The sequence below is a fragment of the Pygocentrus nattereri genome, chromosome 7 (assembly GCF_015220715.1).
Source record: "Pygocentrus nattereri isolate fPygNat1 chromosome 7, fPygNat1.pri, whole genome shotgun sequence".
Lineage (NCBI taxonomy): Eukaryota > Metazoa > Chordata > Actinopteri > Characiformes > Serrasalmidae > Pygocentrus > Pygocentrus nattereri.
The window spans coordinates 8225597-8241663 of NC_051217.1; the positions used below are offsets into that span (position 1 = coordinate 8225597).

The following is a 16067-nucleotide window of genomic DNA, read 5'->3' on the forward strand; positions in this document are numbered from 1 at the left end:
TTGCTTCCTAGCTAGTGTAAGCTCCCAACAGATGAGAAACACAGCTAGAGCTCAAATAAACAAACACTGCTCACTAGCGCTGGCCTCTAGAAGTGATCCAAATAAATAAATAAATACATAAATAAATAAATAAACATACATACATACATACATACATACATACATAGTCCACATCCATTAATCCATCCACCCATCCATCAACCAATCAATAAATAAATAAAATTTGTACACAGTTCATAAAATTCCACAAAGCCTAAAACAACAAACACGCATACCTCCACCCATGCAGGCCCACAGCACAACACTGCTTGTGCAATTATCAGGCATACTGAACAACCCACAAAGCTACAAACTATTACCTCTTGACATCAAGAAGTTTCATTGCCAGAGGCACAAATGAGTGACATATGAGTGAATAATGAGGTAACTAACACAAATTGGACATGGAAAAGATAAGCTAGGCTCTAACTGAAACCCACAAGGTGAACTGAAAAGGTACTTGTGTCTAAATGTGGCCAGTAAGTGCATACAGGGGATATTTTAGGTGCAAACACAATGCATCCTGTCTCCGTGTTATGCATGAAAATGGTGTGCAAGCTTAAATTTGCAGTTTATGTGGCATGTACACAAAAAAACACAAGATGCATTTCTCTCCCTTATGCATTTACATTTGAGAGGCTCATGCAAAAATATGGGAGCACAGCCTAAAAAACAGGTGTAAAAATAAGACTTGCAGCTGATTCTGCTTCAATTTACTGAAGTTTGGACAACTAGCAGTGGCCAGTTTTGCATGGAATTAAAACCAGCATAAATTAGCTGTACTGTCTCAAAAGTGTGTTATTGAAAGTCTTCTTTTAACAGTGGAAGCAGAGGCCAAGAACACATGTTTAAGAACATTTGCCAACACAGTAACACTTGCAGCTTTCACGGCCAAATTTAAGTATCTGGCAAGGCACTGTGCAAACTGTGCCTTGATGCAATTGCATTATACTCTCATGTCTTGTCAATCCATGTCACTCCATGTCAATTCCAAAATGTAATTACACATTTGCAGAATATTTTGGTAGGAAAGACCTCCATTTATCCATTTATTAACATGACTTTTTCTTCCTCACTGAACTTGAAATTGACAGCTCCACTTTTTCACTGTGCCTTTTAAATTCTGCACTTCACAAGCATGCAGAGCCAGTAGGTGGCCCTATACGCAGGATGTGTGATTAGCTACAGGGTTAATAAATCAAACATTAAATGTCAGAGGCATTATGAGTGTGTGCTTTGGGCGCATCAAGTCATGTTTTGTGCTGTGGCTGTACATGTGTATGTGGCCCAGAGCATTAAATGCCCCAGCAACGCTGGGGGTAGCGTGTAGCTAATAAACAGACAATTCTGTATCTGTGTCCTGTATGGAATAAGGCAATGTATGTATGTTCAGACTTACTGGTTGAGGAATGCAAAGAGGTAGCGCATGACGATGAGAACAGATCTGGGGACTGTCAGGAGGATCTTACGAATGTACAGCGCTCTCTCATACAGGTTATCTATTCCTAAGAGAGAGAGGTTGAGAGAGAGAGAGAGAGAGAGAGAGAGAGAGAGAGAGAGAGAGAGAGAGAGAGAGAGAGAGAGAGAGAGAGAGAGAGAGAGAGAGAGAGAGAACGAGCAGTGAGAACAAGTCATGCACTGCACAATCTATGCAAACTCTTTGAGCTGAAGAGTTGAGAAAAAGACAAGCCTAAAATCCCAGCTGAAGTCAGGTTTGAGGCCTTAGAGAAGTTAGAATCTGCAATCAACCCTGACTCATAAGCGTGAGCTTTGGGTTTTAGTTCTACACAGTGTGGCGTGACACTTAAAAGCAGAGCCTGTGGCAGCTCTTTACATTTTTAATCTGCAGGCCTCATGTGGAGGTGTTACATGAGTCATCAGCTTTGATATGTCAGCACATACCTGCCTTATACACTAATGATGCTAATAATAACACAGTAACTTATGCAATGAACCTACAGGTATGACACAGAAAAAAAATAATAATGACAATGGATGTCACGTAGGGATGTAACAATAAAATATATCCTGATGTACTGCAGTGCATCAAACTGTATCACAACATGTATAGTGTGCATCAAATTTTATCACTGTATTGTAGTGTCCCATTATAGCGTGACTACTTGTGGCTAGTATGTTACCTTGGAACTAACATTTTAGCTTGTGGCTAGTATTTCACCGGAACATTACAAAGCACATCTTTCATTTGAAATACTGAACTTTTATTGTGTCAAAGCAGAAACCGAAAATACAAACATTTAAGCTAAAGTTTTGGAGATGTGGAAACTTGCTGGAAATTTGCTGGAAATGTGTAACTGCAAAGCGCTGAAAGAGTATTCAAAGAGAACTCAGTCAAAACTTGGTGAACGACATGTCCTTCAAAGATGCAAGTGAATTATCTGCTACTGTCCTCACATCTTCATCACTATAACCTTCCTTTTGACGTGACCATGCTGACCTTTTTATTAATTTAGACTTTACTGCAGCAAAAGAACACTAGTTTTTAGCATGTTTGTTTTCTTGTCTTTATTACATAATAATATAAGGACAACAACTCACTCTGGCACTAATGGGAATTAATTGAATGGGGGATCTGGTCTCACAACATCTGGCTAATCTGTTGTGGGTTATAGTCTATAGTGGTCTAAAGTGTATTTTTATGCCCAGTCAGTCTACCTGTATTTATCATACTCATCTGATATAGAGATCATATACTCATATGATACAGAGGAGGGGTGCAAAAAACAAAACAAAAAAAACCAAGGGCAGGGAAATCCAGATGAACCAACTTTCATCACAATATGAGACACAATACGCTTGTGAGTCAGATAAAAGTATTAGTTACTCTCCAGTCCAGTTCTAAAAAAAAAAAAATTCTAACATCTATTTAATCTATTGTTCTTCTCAATGTTACACACTATTCACTATTGCCACTGAAATCTGTCATGAACTCTGCTTACGGAAGCCAGCTAGCTATTTAAGCACTGCCTTCTCAATAGAACAGAAAGCAATAATACTGTCTGTGAAAAATGAAGAAAAAGGACAGAGTTACACTCTTAGTCTGTCCCGTCACGGTGACATTCAGAGATGATTATTCAGTCTCGTCCTTGTGCTAAAATGTGTCAGCCACGGCACTTAGCCATGCTGCTGCATATCTAATGCCACTTCTCCATCTGAATGTGCCCACTCACTGATGGTCACCACTGGCTATAAATAACGTGTCTGCTTGTTCATAATCAGGCACAGATTTGTGACTGGGATTTATGCCACAGTAATCACAAACTGTACAGGGCGCAGCAGACTAAAGCAGTATTTAAATGCCTTTCCATAGTATTCAGCATGTGTTTACTGTGTTGTAAATCCACACTTTATTCACAATTCCAGTAAGTGAATTCTAATCAATGTGGTCTAAATGTCTGAGTTTCACTGTGATATTGAGTGAAACAGAATCTGAGCCATTTTGATGATCACACTTATGGAATACTATACATACACTTGGCTGGCAGCCCCCCAGTTGAGCAAGGCTGTACACTCATCAAATGTCATAACATACACGTCTGACACCTAGAAGTCGAGTCCTTTCTGGCAAAATGGGTACTGGAAGAGTCAAGCCAACCACAAAGGTGTTCTTTCATAGATGTAGTCACAAGATTAGTTTTCAACACTGTCAAAATTGTATGGCGCATTTTCTTAAAACATATACATTTAAGTATTTTAATCATTTCAAAAGATAATTATTTTGTACGAAAGGTCACAATGCTAGAATAGATTGAGTATCTTTTTTTATGTTGTTATTGTGTCAGTCAAGCTGGTAAATTTGTTGTAATTACCTATCCGCCTAATTACTGCAGTGCAGTGGTCCCCAGCCCTGCTGTCCAAACATTATACACTTTTTGTGCTCTCTCATAACAAACCCATCTTATTCAGCTCACTGACCAATCAGAAAGCGCTTCCTGTGCTGGTACAGATGTGTTAGGAAATGAGTAGGAAAAACTCAAAAAAGCGTTGAACATGAGGAGCTGCTCCTCCTAAGTGAATAATCTATGTATTTTTGTAAATATAGTCAAATAATTGTGTACATGAATTTCTCATTAGATTGAATGGGAGTTTTACCAATGCTTTGTAAAGCTTGTCCAACCTAGCAGCAAAAAATATGCAAGAATGTATTTGTGGATTGAGCACAGACAGATGATTATATTGAGATGGCAATATTACTGCGTATTATTCCAGGCTGAAATGCAGTCATTCATGTCTTCATGTAGAATACAGACATGTTTGCCTCTGAACACAGGATGTGTGTACAGATGCAGTATAACAGTCAGTCTTATTATCTCATGGTTCTGCCAATCAGCACTACACAAATCCTCTTTTTAAGGAAGGTGATTAATAAATTAAGCCATTCACTGGTATTAATTCTAATTCTACCACCAGCTCCCAAACCTCCTCCATGGCTTTAATAAAGCTGATTAATACAGCAGGCAATGAGGTGAGGCCAGGAGCTTAATGAACTTCATTTCTTAAAACAGCTCAGAGTTGAACTCAGACTGGCAACCACAATATCTATGAACAAATCTATGAAATAGATTAAAGTTCATTTTATTTTAAAGGTCAATAACTGTCATTTTTCTGCCTTTTAGATTTTTGCCTGAGATCCACTTATGTTTATGTGGTTTCATGGGGGGAAAAAAAGTCATAATTCTTCCATGAACATTTTCCAACATCTTTTGCTCACTGAGGATTAAACAGGATGTTTATGGTGCCTTTAAGACTGATATATGTAAATGACCTCTACTCTGATTGGCTGCTCTATATTGTGGCTCATTCAAAAAAAGCTGTCCGGGATAAAACATGTCTAAATGGTTGGGGCCAAACTGCCGTGTACTGAATAAATATATTTGAAAAGGTGCTGATTTTTGTGACATCACTAAACAATGAAATCACAACAGGCTGTTTTGGGGCTTAAATTCCACATATATATAGTATGGACTGAGGGGTGATAAGTATGCTTTCAAAAAAGCAGGAAAAAGGCCAAGATATGGGCCCTTATAACACATACTTTCAAAGTTTATTTCTTCATTTGTCATCTCTACCCATTGCAGTGGCTTTATGGTGTCAGACTGCCAGATCAAAAGCAACTAGAGGTGCAGCTTTCTGATTCAATCCTATTTGATGGCCCTGAAAAAGCATTTAGCAATTACCAGACAAAAAAACCCAAGCACTGCTAAACTTCCATCCCGTCGCACCCGCACACAAACAGACTGATGGGATCTGTACTCATCCATATCTGCCCTAGCAGATCCTTTCATCCGCTGATAGCAGCTTAAAATAGCCATGTCATTGTAAAAAAAACAAGCTCCTCTCTGTGCCGACTGACGCTTGAGCTTTTGGGAATTCGCCATGCCACGTTATTTTGTCTTACACAAGTACCTAACTGGCCTTCAAAAGCTGCTCCCCAGCCAGCCAGGAGAAACTATATAAAGATGCTGTACATGCCTGCCATTGCTCAGATTTCAGGGACAGACAAGCTACACAACAGAGGTTTATCTCTGCCACAGGACTGAGACAACATGACATACAGTGGAGAGAGCAGGGCTTTTAAATGAAAGAGATAAGCTTTGTGTGCATGCAAGACATTTTAGAGAATTGGAGACATCGTTCTCTAAAATATACAGAAAATATGTTTATTCACTTTAAACTACAGGTTTATTATTCAGCCATTAAATGTAATACGTTTTAATCAGTAAATACTACAAATGTGTGAAATGTTAATATTGAATAGAACAGAAATAGAATAGAAATGAAACAGAAAACATCTGTCATAGTAACTATAAAAATGAAGCAAATATAATTCTTAATTTTTAACAATGTATGTAACAAGTAATTCTAAACTTTTTTTCAGACAATGTTAAGGGCTGCTGACGTTTTTGTTACAAATCTGTGATAGAAGAGAGAAAAGGTATAGTTCTGTGAGGAGTTAAAAACTGAAAGACTGAGTGAACATTATCTTTAATGCCAATTTGTTTGGTCTAAAATGATCATACATCTCAACAATCCACTAAAGAGAATGAAGAATGAAGTGTGTGTGAGGGAGAAGTGTGTGGTATGCAGTGAATTGGTTTCAGGCACACACTACGAGAGCAGTGTGAAGAGCGGTCAGGAGAGCGGAATGTAAACAACAGGGAATCCCGATCAGTCACACTGACTGACCAACTGACACACCCGGTCTTTGTTACAGAACACGTGCTGCCTGTGACAGCCACATACAGATTAGTTTTTATATAATGTCACAATGTGTGGTCATACATATGTGCATATGTATTATGTACAGTAATTGTACAGATACATATTTAAAAAGCTAATAATCTGTGCAGAATTTATTTGTTCAGAAAAACTCTAGTATTACAATTACATTGTTAAAGTTAACATGTCTTTAACATGCAAATTCCATAAATGATTAAAGCATTTTTGTGCATGACCCTTCAAACCATCCACAGCCCCAGAATAAAGCACACCTGCTCCCACACTGTTGATATGCCTCTAAGACCAGTCCTCTCACACAAATACAGCTTTAAAATGGCAAAAGGTCCTCTTAATAAAACCATTATTTCCAGATACATATGTATACACACACACACACACGCATACATATATATATATATATATATATATATATATATATATATATATATATATATATATATATATATATATAGTTTTTTTTTTCGGAATCAGAACATTTTGTCCTGAAAATGTACAAAAATGTACATGCATGCACTTCCTCGTGCAATCATTTCTCCCTCTTTCTCTCTCTCACACACACACACCCCTTCTCTCTCCCTCTTGTGCAGTAAAGTCGGTTTCCACCACAACACAGTTTCCATTACACTAAGTAATGGCCAAATCAATAAGTACACTGTAAAGCCTCTCTGATCACACTGATGTATAGCAATCACAATGTCATTTTAAACACGCAACTCAACAATGAACTATTCACTCCAGCACAAAGCCGAGCTGACGCTGGGATGCGTCATGGGATGGCTTGACACACTGCTGTATAGAGCAATTTGTGTGAAGCAGCCACTGTTAAAGGAAAGCTTCAGAACTTACACTGAAGCTAATGATGGCCTGCTCTTTATCTACTGCAAGCCTTCAGTGTGAGAACACAAGCATAGCACAAAGACTGATGACCTCCAGTGGGAATGAATGAAAGCCTTTAGTACTGATGACTATGTAGGCACATACCATAAGCGAAGCAGACTGGATACATAAGGGCCAAATAAATCATCCAAAAATTCTGAATCATTGTTTTTAATGAAGGTCAACACACTGCTGCTGATGATCGATGTTGATGTACATTGTTCTATGTCGAGTGTTGAGTCTGGTGGTGTTAATTTTATGAGGGGGCAATATGGCAAAACGTTTACAGTACTTTAAGATATTTTATTGATATTTCATATGAAAAGTATCAAATATAATTTTTTTTGAGATTGGCCAACAGTTTAAATGCAGCAGCAAAAGCAAAAGGCTATGAAAAGCTGAGTACAAAGATATTTTGCTATATAATGCTGTTTAAGAACAAACAGTTGATAAAAATTTATATCAGCAAATTATACATTTGTAAGTGCAGTTACTATATACTGGCTATTTATCGTCTCCTTATATGTGGTTTAAATATTTTCATATAATATATACAGTTATTCATTGTTTTAAAAGAACTTTTACTACCATGATATAATCTGAAAAATGTATTTTGATATAATTTACCATATTGTTATATTGCCTACTTAACTCGAACACGCGTAAATTTCCACAGCTATGTCAACAGGGTGAACTTCGGTTGGTCTATAGGTGAAAGGCATTTACTTACTGACGCAAGAGATGAGCTCATTAAATCTCTCCTTTGGAAAGAGGGGATTCTCCAGACCCCGGAAGTATAGCTTGAGAACCCCCGCCACTGAGTTAATGTCATGGTTATTCTCATCATCTGTCAGAGGGTCGTTACCTGGGAGACACAACATGGTTTAGTATATTATATTCAGCACTCACTGTTTGCATTTAATCTAAGCAGATGTGCTGTACTGCATAACCACAGGAGGTGTGCTTCCGTTAACAAGTGCATAATGCCAAGTCTTAATGCAATTTCCTATCTGTCAGTAGTAATAAATGACAATATGGAAACAATCCACTGGCATCATATCAAACCTTGTATCTCCAATATTTATCTTTCTTTCTTTCTGTTTACATTTGAAAACACCACCTTTTTATTTTGCTAAAGTTTCATGACAAATTGATCAATACGAAAAGAAATGGTCCAACAGTGCTCAAAATAAAAATACAGTTTATAAACTGTATTTTTATGTATAGATTATGTATATATAGATTATAGATAGAAATTACAATTATATCACAGTTTAGAACATTTTTCCCTTCTGCTGTAAAGTTACCAAATTAGACACACAAGGTTTTGTTACAAAGGCAGCAAATGGCATTTAGTACTCATACACGCATAAATCTGTCACATGAAAGCACACAATAATCACAGTGATGGCAGAGAAAGCAGGATATATTACAGCAGGCTGAGCAGTTATTGTAAGCTTCACGCACAGTATGAACTCTGCATGTGAGTGAAGGCTGGTAAGAGCCACTACACTTATATAACGCAATCATTACTATGTTAGAAAATGTTAGCCCTCTGAGAGCTGTGAGCTCGACACCGTGACAGCACTTTACCACCCACCTCTCTCGAACGAGTTCTTAATATCATTGACTTCAACTTGAGAGCCTGACACTCGGAATATGCCTTGATGCTGAAGGCCTGTGGTGGGGAGAGAGGGAGAGACAGAGAGGGAGAGAGAGAGCGAGAGAGAGGGAGAGAGAAAGAGAGAGAGAAAGAGAGACGTAAGAAAAGTGAAAACTCAATGCCACACGCAGTCTAGTCCAGATGTCCATTCAAACTGGCTGAAAAGACAAGCCAGCTCAGAGTCAGAAGCGTGAAATGCAAACTGAAAAGGCCAGTCATCAGCTTTAGAAAAGCTCCCTTTCTCTAATCAAAGATAATTAATGAGGGAGAGAGAAGCTGCAATCAACTTCAACAAAAGTGTCCTAGAGCCTGGATTAGCTTTTAATAAGAAGCATAGTCAAGGGTCGGCACAGATTAATTAGAAACATCAGCCACACACAGAGACATAACTTATTACAGCACCGTCCTCAACAGACAAGACTAAGGTGTTCATCTTATTTAAAGATGGTATGATATCACTTTTTTTTTCTGTTCTTGTATTATATTTTTTGTATTATATTTTTCTGTTGGTGTCCTCTTAAAACATGTGTGTGCTTTAATATACCAACCATGGTCTTTTTTTAATGACTAGTGTCCAACTTCTCTTTTTCCTTTAGAATTCAACTGTGCCTACTGTGCTTTTAAGCCTGATATGTTAATGACATCTGTTCTGATTGGCTATTCAAAAAGCACTTAGAGCTGAAATGCTTCTAAAAACTTATGTATGGGTGCGGCAAAACTGCTGTGGGTTGAGTAGGTGTAAACGTCCAAATGGGTTTGTTCTTGTGACACACAAAAATAATGAATTTAAAATAGGTGGTTTTTGCAGCTCAGTTATATTTGAACCATATGAACTGGAAAGTAATGACACATTTAGAAACTTCAACACTTTCACATATGAAACAACAACAAAAAAAACTATCACTAACACTGCAAAAGTATCCAAAGGCAATGGGCCTCATTCACTAACATCTTAAGTTTTTTTCTTAAATTTGGTCTTCAAAAAGCTCTTAAGCAAAAGTCTATGTCAGATTCATGTGTTCTTAAACCGCAGAACTGTGCGCACCTTTGTGCTCTGGAGTGTGTGAAGATTCTGTTCTTACCCAAGAACAAATTAAGAAAACATTAGTGAATGTCAAAATATTCATAAAAAACTGCCTAAGTGGGTTTTAAGACATTTCTTCTTAGGAACGGTTGGTGAACGAGGCCCAGTGTTAGATTACTTTATGCAAAGAAATTGTAATCGCAGAGCAATGATTAGCCAGCTGTTCGTTGCACTATGTTAACAATACGTGCAACTGCTGTTATCGTGTGATCTACTTCTTTTTATGTGATGTAGAAGCGATTTTGTAACATTTCAAGCTAGATTTGAATTGCTTCAGATGTTCTATTTTGCTAAAATATATAATCCCACATTTTCTAGTGATATGGCCTCATAGTCCTGTTTTTCTCTGGAATCACTATACTGTGGTACTGATACTAATAGGCACAGAGACCAACAGCATTACTGGACTCGTTTTGATTGGCCTGGGATGCGACAAATTCAGCCATGGTGTGCAAAAAAGACAGACACACCCAAACAATAATGTGCAGACAATGGTTGGCCCTGTGCCTGGAGCCAGGCTGGAGAGAGCAGTTCAGGCCAGGGAAAGGACAGGTGGCAGTTAGCTTAAGACTTTTAAGAAAAGAGAGGCCAGAACAGAAGCTCTGCACTAAACTTCCCCTCAGAGCTATTCTGGTGCTGTAATGAAAACAGTCCACAGTTCACTCCATGTAATTATGCACATTGTAAGTATGTGAAAATAGCAAAATAAGGATAGAACTGTAATATAGCTTACCATAAAGATTGATGAATCGAATGCAGCTCTCTACCACTCGCGGGATTGCCTGTCCAGAGTCCTTTAAAAGCAAGGCACAGTGGTGAATTTTTAATAAAAAACAAGCCAAGAGTTTGTATTCCCCTTAAAGGTGAATTCCACTCATTTTTCAAATTTTCTATATAATGAATTTGTTAAGTTTTCAATAGTCATTCAGAATGGTCTGAGTTATTGCCAAGCCAGAACTGTTCACAGTGGTGGAGACGACAGCCAGACATCTGAAGAGTTCACTGCCTCTAAAGGCTCCTTCACAGAAGGTTATCATATAAAATGGCTATAAATGCACTGCCTGATGTGTGAGACATTTTTACAATAGATTTGAGAAAAGATTTTGGCTTAAAAGATATTTTTAAAGCATGTCCATGACAGAGAGCCACATTTAGGACACTACAAGGCAAAATGGTCCCAAAAGAAACTAATTTTTTCAGACTTCTTTGACCAATATTACAAATAAAACTTCTGCAGGTTCATTGGTTGTTTTGGATAATAAAAATGGCTAATATTGTGTTGAAGCAAGTTTCTCTATATTTAATCATTTCACATCAAACAAAACTGAATGACTGTTGACATGTTAATGCTTAAATCATGCAGAAATTTTAAAAAGTTTGTGGAACTGCCTTTTCCCTTAGAAGTCACAGTTATAAATGTGATAAAGCACAACCCCATTTCCAAAATATGGGACGCTGTGCAAATTGTAAATAAAAATTGAATGGAATAACATGTAAATCTTACATTTAATTGAAAATAGTAAACTAAAACTGAGAAATTGTATTGTTTGTTGAAAAATATATGCTCAATCGGAATTTGATGCCAGCAACATGTTCCAAAAAAGCAGTTGTAATACATGCAGAATGTGGTTTGGCATTATCTTGCTGAAATAAGCAAGGCCTTCCCTGAAAAAGACATCATCTGGATGGTGGTATATGTTGCTCCAAAAACTTATATATCATTCAGCATTAATGGTGCCTTCACAGATGTGAAAGTCACCTATGCCATGTGCACTCATGCACTCCCATACGGTCACTTTGACAGGCAGAGCTGCCTGAGGTCCTGAAGAGCATGGCCAGCCAATATTGGTATTTGGCCTTGTCCCTTTATACAGAGATTTCTCCAGATTCTCTGAAACTCTGTAATATTATGTACTGCAGATGATGAAATCCCCATGTTATTTGCTATTTTACATTGAGAAACGTTATTCTTTAATTGTTCCACTTTCACAGAGTGGTGAACTCCTCCTTATAATTACTTCTGAAAGACTCAGCCTCTCTGGAATGCTAATTTTATACCCAGTCATGTTACTGACTGGTTGCTAATTAATCACCAGGTGTTAAGCATTACACAACTTTTCAGTCTTTTGTAGTTCTTGTCCCAACTTTTTGAAAGATATTGCTGGCATCAAATTAAAATGGGCATATATTTTTTTAAAAACAAAACATCTCTTAGTTTCAACATTTAAAAAGTTGTCTTTTTTGCTATTTTCAATTAAATATAGAATTTAAATGATTTGCACATCATTGCACTCTTTATTTACATTTTGCAAAGTGCTTTTTAGCAACAGGGTTGTAGGTTGTAATTTACTGTAGAGAATTCTGTTGAAAGTGATGACTTTAGACTACATTTTTCTTTGTGAATAGAAAAAGAGATTGACTGGTGTGCATATATAAACAGAGACACACACACACACACCCATCCACCCATTTTCTAAGCCGCTTCTCCGTCAGGGTTGCGGGGAGTGCTGGAGCCTATTCCAGCAGTCTTCGGGCGGAAGGCAGGATACACCCTGGACAGGTAGCCAGTCCATCGCAGGGCAGACAGACAGACATAGGCAGTCACTCACACACTCACACCTAGGGGCAATTTAGCATGTCCAATTGGCCTGACTGCATGTCTTTGGACTGTGGGAGGAAACCGGAGAACCCGGAGGAAACCCACGCAGACACGGGGAGAACATGCAAACTCCACACAGAGAGGACCCTGATCACCCGGCCGGGGAATCGAACCTAGGCCCTCCTTGCTGTGAGACGTCAGCGCTACCCACACACACACACACACACACACACACACACACATATATATATATATATATATATATATGGACTATATTATATTGAATTGACATGTAAATCTTTTTGTTACTAATCAACTATGTAAATATATGATCCTTTAATTTTAACACCAGACTTCTAAGGGTTAAATGATTATGAACGCTTTATGTTTTGACTGTTAGTTGTTGACAGAAGACTCCATGAAGCTGAAGAATTACAGACCCAGCGAGGGTAATGTTATTCAGCTCAGAATAAAGTTCTGACTAACGTGTCGGGGAACATAATGAATGGACATATCTAATTCTACGCCTCATTGTGCACGGTAATAGCTTGGGCTAAACAAATCAACAGAACACAAAAAGCTACGCTAACAAGTCTTGAGGACGTCAGTGTGCCGAGAAAAGAAGACAGACAATGTTTTCTTCACCAGTCAGCAGAGCACTACTGCCTGCTGGAGAGCACCCTGCTAGCTGTGGGAATCCTGTGATCAGATTGCCTTTTGGCTGGAGCCAGGGCTGTTTGTTCTGGGTTTGGCTGGATTCTCTCTTACATGCTTTTAATAATGCTATGATCTGCTTTTAACCCAGGGAATGTGCATGGCCTGCACGCTACAGCAGTGCCAGGGACAAGCCTGTGTGTACTGAATTTACCAGCTACTCTTCAACAGATCCAGCCAGAGAATTATTCTGACCTGAATCTGTCAAGATATCAAGAGGTCTGCTAGTGCTTTATAATTTCTATTTATATGCTAAATTTAGTCTGATTTACACAGCACCTGAACTATATCAAACCCACTCTCTTTTAATATGATACTGACAAGGACCCAGTTAAGGGTGCTTATATAACTAAAACAAAAAGAAAGAACATGAATAAACATGCACCTGTTCAAATTACCAATAACATGTGTCCCAGACAAACTGCAGAAATATAAAGATTGGCATAAATCCTCGGGCTACTTTCAGCTAATCCTTATATTAAGTTTAATATGTGGGTTTAAAATGTTTAAAATGTGGGTAAAACTGATACCTGGGCCTGTAAAGCCTATGAAGCTCTTCTGTCATGATTAACACAAATATAGCTATATACACATGCTGGACACATTAGAGGGCAAGGCAAGGCAAGAGGATGTTGGTTTAGATACAGAGGCGGCATGAGCCAAACAGAGCACGACAATCAGAGTCTCTACCTGATGCCGGGTGTGAGAGTTCCGCCGTCCACGGCTATGAGCAAAGAAGAGAGCAAGAAAAGAAAGAGAGAAAGAAAGGAGCAAAATCCCAGTTATTTGGTCCCAGCACTACAAGCCACCAACAGCAAAGCTATTATCAGTCTGCCAAAGGCACTAGCAGAGTCAGCCTCACAAAGGGAGAACTCAGGAACACTGCTGTTTTCTCTTTTTTCATCATGCACACAATATCACTCTCTCACACACACACACACACACACCCCATGGTAGGGCCAAACGTATAGGCTGGTTGGCTGATAGCATCAGCTGATACTAAAGTCCTGTGGTTTTATAGTCATTGGCAACGTTCAGTACATTGGTATTTGCGTCTCTATTTTGTATTGAGATGTTTCATCTCTTCTGAGCCACAAAAAAGTAGCCTACAATAAATTTAAACAGCACAGGTCTTTAGATGCGACAGTTTTCGTAAATATATAACAAATGATAAATACGTCGCAGTTGATTTAGCTAAACATATCATAAATTCATTCCAGGCTTAAATGCCAGCTCCACTGAAGCTAAAAGAGCAGAGACGCCTCAGAAACAAATCACATTAGTAGAAGCACTTTAAAGAGCATAATCCTATATTTTTGTACTTTTGAGGACCACTTATACCATTTGTGTGGTTTTATGGCCAAAAGTGGCCACAATTGTATTTCATTTTAACATGCCCACTTCCAACCACTCTTAATTTCTTTGAATTAAACAGGCTGTTTTTGTTACTATGCATTTAAGATTGATAAAAGATAAATGACCTCAGTTCTGATTGGCTGTCCTGTATATTGACTCTTTTGCTCTCTTTTTGCATTTCTAATTAAACAGTTTAATAGCGGGTTTAAAAACAGCACAGACTGCTGTGAAGTTTTTTCCCCCGATTAAATCATGTTTCACCGCTGTCTCAGAGATTAACATTCTCCAAACATCGGCAGCACAGGAGCTGTTTATTAACTACACACAAAGATCACCACATTTAAATAAATGACTTGTATAAATATAGCTTAGAACACTATAGAAAGTGGGTGTGTAACTTGACTGGATGTCTTTATAGTTTATTTGGGCACATGTGTGAACAATGGGTTTATAAGATGCAAATTTAGTACTCCTGGTGTGAACTGAAATACTTATACAATAAAAACACTAAAAATGCCTCAAATACTGCTTTAAAGGTGGTTTTAAGAATCAGTATTCCAGTACTCATATCAACAAGTATTTGAAGCGTGTATAATGATGTTTAGATCAGCCCCAGTTGTAATAAACTATCACTCTGTGAAGACTGATCATTTTGCTAGTTAATCTTAAAAGCTCTGCTCCTCCATGATGCAATATTAACATTATTAAAGACTTAAAGTCCTTGTGTGTTTCTGATGATTATTTGAAATGACAAATATTTCAACTGAAAACAGTGAAAAAGAGTCATATTTGATATCTCATAGTAATTAGTTGTTACATTAGTCAGTGGTGTCCTGTTAAACTACTGTCTGTTTATTATTATTATTATTATTAACATTTCCCATTATGTTAAACTGTATTACATTACACTGTATTGGAGTATTGAGCTCCTAAATATAAGTATTGCACAAAAAATATACATTTTCTTATCAGTCTGGCCCTACACCAATCACCACTCACCACTCACACACAGCCCTGTGTTTCTCCTGTTTGAGGACTCTGTGTGCACTGAGACTGAATGGACAGACGATAATGATCTCCGGAAAAGTTGAGGCTAAAGCAAGTTACTGGGATCATTATGACACAGACGGCAGTCGGCATGTGCACCGCCTTAACTGCTGCACTTTAGTACCTTAATAAAAGCCTCCAAATTGCCATTAAATAGCTTAACGTTAAAAACTGAGCAAGGTCTGGGCCTCCGGGTGCCATAGGGTTTAGGAGGAAGATTTGGAGGCCTGTGACATGGAGAGACATTCACACATACACACTAAAAACACAGCAACATGTACTTCACCATTAACATATAAAACAAACAAAGACATATGATCATTCATAATATAAAATGTTGGCACTTCTGACATCTTAAAACTCTATCACTAATGAAGTTCATAGTTAACACTGTGAAACCTGCCAAAGAAAAAACACTAAAGTTCTGA

At 37.9% G+C, this 16067-nt stretch overlaps 1 protein-coding gene across 3 annotated transcripts in view; it reads right to left on the reverse strand.

Annotated features, from left to right (window-relative positions):
* srgap1a (SLIT-ROBO Rho GTPase activating protein 1a) overlaps positions 1–16067 on the reverse strand; it is a 128697-nt gene that overhangs the window by 28679 nt on the left and 83951 nt on the right. For 2 of the 3 annotated variants that reach the window (XM_017683241.2, XM_037539945.1), the window contains exons 12-16: positions 13927–13960; positions 10657–10717; positions 8777–8854; positions 7907–8041; positions 1439–1544 (exon numbers count right to left, since the gene is read on the reverse strand). In XM_017683241.2, the coding sequence (XP_017538730.1) occupies positions 1439–1544; positions 7907–8041; positions 8777–8854; positions 10657–10717; positions 13927–13960 (414 nt within the window). Of the gene's footprint in view, positions 1–1438; positions 1545–7906; positions 8042–8776; positions 8855–10656; positions 10718–13926; positions 13961–15763; positions 15867–16067 lie in introns of all 3 variants that reach the window. The other variant, XM_017683316.2, reaches the window with a different exon arrangement.